Source organism: Penaeus vannamei, chromosome 37 (genome assembly GCF_042767895.1).
Source record: "Penaeus vannamei isolate JL-2024 chromosome 37, ASM4276789v1, whole genome shotgun sequence".
Taxonomy (NCBI): Eukaryota; Metazoa; Arthropoda; class Malacostraca; order Decapoda; family Penaeidae; genus Penaeus; species Penaeus vannamei.
This window is the reverse complement of record NC_091585.1, coordinates 1,196,599-1,199,098: the sequence shown is the minus strand read 5'-3', so window position 1 is coordinate 1,199,098 and position 2,500 is coordinate 1,196,599. Positions and strand designations below refer to the sequence as shown.

Below are 2,500 nucleotides of genomic sequence, written 5' to 3'. Positions count from 1 at the left end.
ATGGCAACGTGCTTGTCTAGCCAGTGGATGGTACTCTAGGCCATTCCTTGCACACAGGGGGAGATTCAGAGGCAGCATGTCACAGCAAAGAATATCCATTGCAAGAAATAGAATTAAAAGTAAATCTTTAGTCTTTCTACAAAATATCTCTTCTTTGGCCCCAACCTCTCCCTCTCTCATTCGTCTCACTCTTTTTTTTTTCTCTCTCTCTCTCTCTCAATCTCCTCTGTGTGTGTGTGTGTGTCTCTCTCTCTCCTTCTCTCTCCTACTTTCTCTCTCTTTCTCTCCCGGCCTCACCTTCCCTCTCTCTTTCTTTCTTCCCTCTCTCTCGCTCCTTCTCTCATTCTCTCTTTTCCTCCTCTCTCTTTCAAGAACTTCTCTACTTTCCTATTCATCTCACCTTCAATCTTTCTAAATCCCCATCTTTCTTTGCAACAGCATCCTTCAAAGCAGCATTTTCATTCTGCGTCTCTTTGACCTTCTCATCCTTTTCTCGCAGCTTCTCTTGCAGGTCTTTTTGGTCTTCTTCGTGGCTCGTCTGAGGAAGAAATCGCCAAATGATGATGGCATTCCCTTTGTATTTTGGGAATGTAAGTACGTGTGTTTGTGTGTGTGTATGTGCATATAACTGTATTTGTTTGTCTATGAGTATTTCCATGCCTTTTCCTCCTGCTTCTTTTTCGTATAACAATAAATCTAACTCTCTCTCTTTATCTCTCTCTCTCTCTTTGCCTTTCACCCTCTCTCTCCCTTTCACCTTTTCCTATCTCTCCACATTCTCTCTATCACTCTCAACCTTTCTCTCTTTCACTCTTGTACCCTCGTCCTCTCTCTCTCTCATCCTCATTCCTTCCATCGCCTCTTTCGCGCTTTCGCTTTCACTCTCATGATTCTCTTTCTCTCTCTCTCCCTCACTAACTTTCTCTCACCCTCTCTCCTTCTCTCTCTCTCTCCCTCTGTCCCATTGACTTTACCTATCGATCTATCCATTTATTTTGCTAGCTTGCTACCCACATCTCTGTCACTCTCATTCTATATCTATCTATCTATTTCTGTCTCTTCCCCATTTCAGAACTCGCTTTGCTTTCCTGTTTATCTCACCTTAACTGCGCTTATTTCATCTTCCTTCTTCGCAAGAGCGTCCTTCAAAGAAGCAATGTCGATTTCCTTCTCCTCAACCTCCTTATCCTTGTCTCGCAGCTTCTCCTTCATGTCTTTTTGGTAGTTTTCGAGGCTCGTCTGGAAGGAAGAAATCGCCAGATGATGATGCCTTTCCCTTTCTATTTTGGGAATGTAAGTACGTGTGAGTGTGTGTGTGTGCATATAACTGTATTTGTGTGTCTATGAGTGTTTCCATGCCTATTCCTCCTGCTTCTCTTTCGTATAACAATGAATTTAACTCTATCTCTCTCTCTCTCTCTTTGCCTTCCACTCTCTCTCTCTCCTTTTCACCTTTTCCTATCTTTTCCACATTCTCTCTATCACTCTCACCATTTCTCTCTTTCACTCTTTCTCGTACCTTCGTCCTCTCTCTTTCTCATCCTTCTTCCTTCCATCGCCTCTCTCGCGCTTTCGCTTTCACTCTCATGATTCTCTTTCCCGCTCTCTCTCTCTCTCTCACTCACTTTCTTTCTCTCACCCTCTCTCCTTCTCTCTCTCTCTCTCTCTCTCTCTCTCTCTCTCTCTCTCTCTCTCTCTCTCTCTCTCTCTCTCTCTCTCTCTCTCTCTCTCTCCCATTGACTTTACCTATCGATCCATCCATCTATTTTGCTACCCACATCTCTGTCACTCTCACTCTATATCTATCTATCTATCTCTGTTTCTTCCCTATTTCAGAACTCGTTTTGCTTTCTCACTTTCTCTCTGTCTCTATCTCTCGCTCTCTTTCTCTTTCTCTCTCTCTCTCTCTCTCTCTCATCGTCTTTACCTATCGATCTATCCATTTATTTTCCTAGCTTGTTATTCACACCTCTGTCACTTTCACTCTATATCTATCAGACTATCTATCTCTGTCTCTTACCCATTTTAGGACACTTTGCTTTGTTGTTTATCTCACCTTAACTGCGCTTATTTCATCTTCCTTCTTCGCAAGAGCGTCCTTCAAAGAAGCAATGTCGATTTCCTTCTCCTCAACCTCCTTATCCTTGTCTCGCAGCTTCTCCTTCATGTCTTTTCGGTAGTTTTCGAGGCTCGTCTGGAAGGAAGAAATCGCCAGATGAGGATGCCTTTCCCTTTCTATTTTGGGAAAGTAAGTACTTGTGTGTGTGTGTGTGTGTGTGTGTGTGTGTGTGTGTGTGTGTCTCTCTCAATCTCCTCATTTTCTCTCAATCTCCTCTGTGTGTGTGTGTGTGTGTCTCACCTTCTCTCTCCTACCCCCTCTCTCTCCCGCCCTCACCTTCCCTCTCTCTTTCTTTCTTCCCTCTCTCTCGCTCCTTCTCTCATTCTCTCTTTTCCTCCTCTCTCTTTCAAGAACTTCTCTACTTTCCTATTCATCTCACCT

At 43.6% G+C, this 2,500-nt stretch overlaps 1 protein-coding gene across 6 annotated transcripts in view; it reads right to left on the bottom strand.

Moving 5' to 3' along the window:
• LOC113800490 (putative ankyrin repeat protein RF_0381) overlaps positions 1-2,500 on the bottom strand; it is a 39,056-nt gene that overhangs the window by 32,233 nt on the left and 4,323 nt on the right. For 2 of the 6 annotated variants that reach the window (XM_070115594.1, XM_070115595.1), the window contains exons 3-6: positions 2,499-2,500; positions 2,057-2,194; positions 1,102-1,239; positions 401-538 (exon numbers count right to left, since the gene is read on the bottom strand). The exon at positions 2,499-2,500 is cut by the window's right edge and continues 136 nt beyond it. In XM_070115594.1, the coding sequence (XP_069971695.1) occupies positions 401-538; positions 1,102-1,239; positions 2,057-2,194; positions 2,499-2,500 (416 nt within the window). The remainder of the gene's footprint in view (positions 1-400; positions 539-1,101; positions 1,240-2,056; positions 2,195-2,498) is intronic. The other 4 variants (XM_070115598.1, XM_070115600.1, XM_070115596.1 and 1 more) reach the window with 3 other exon arrangements.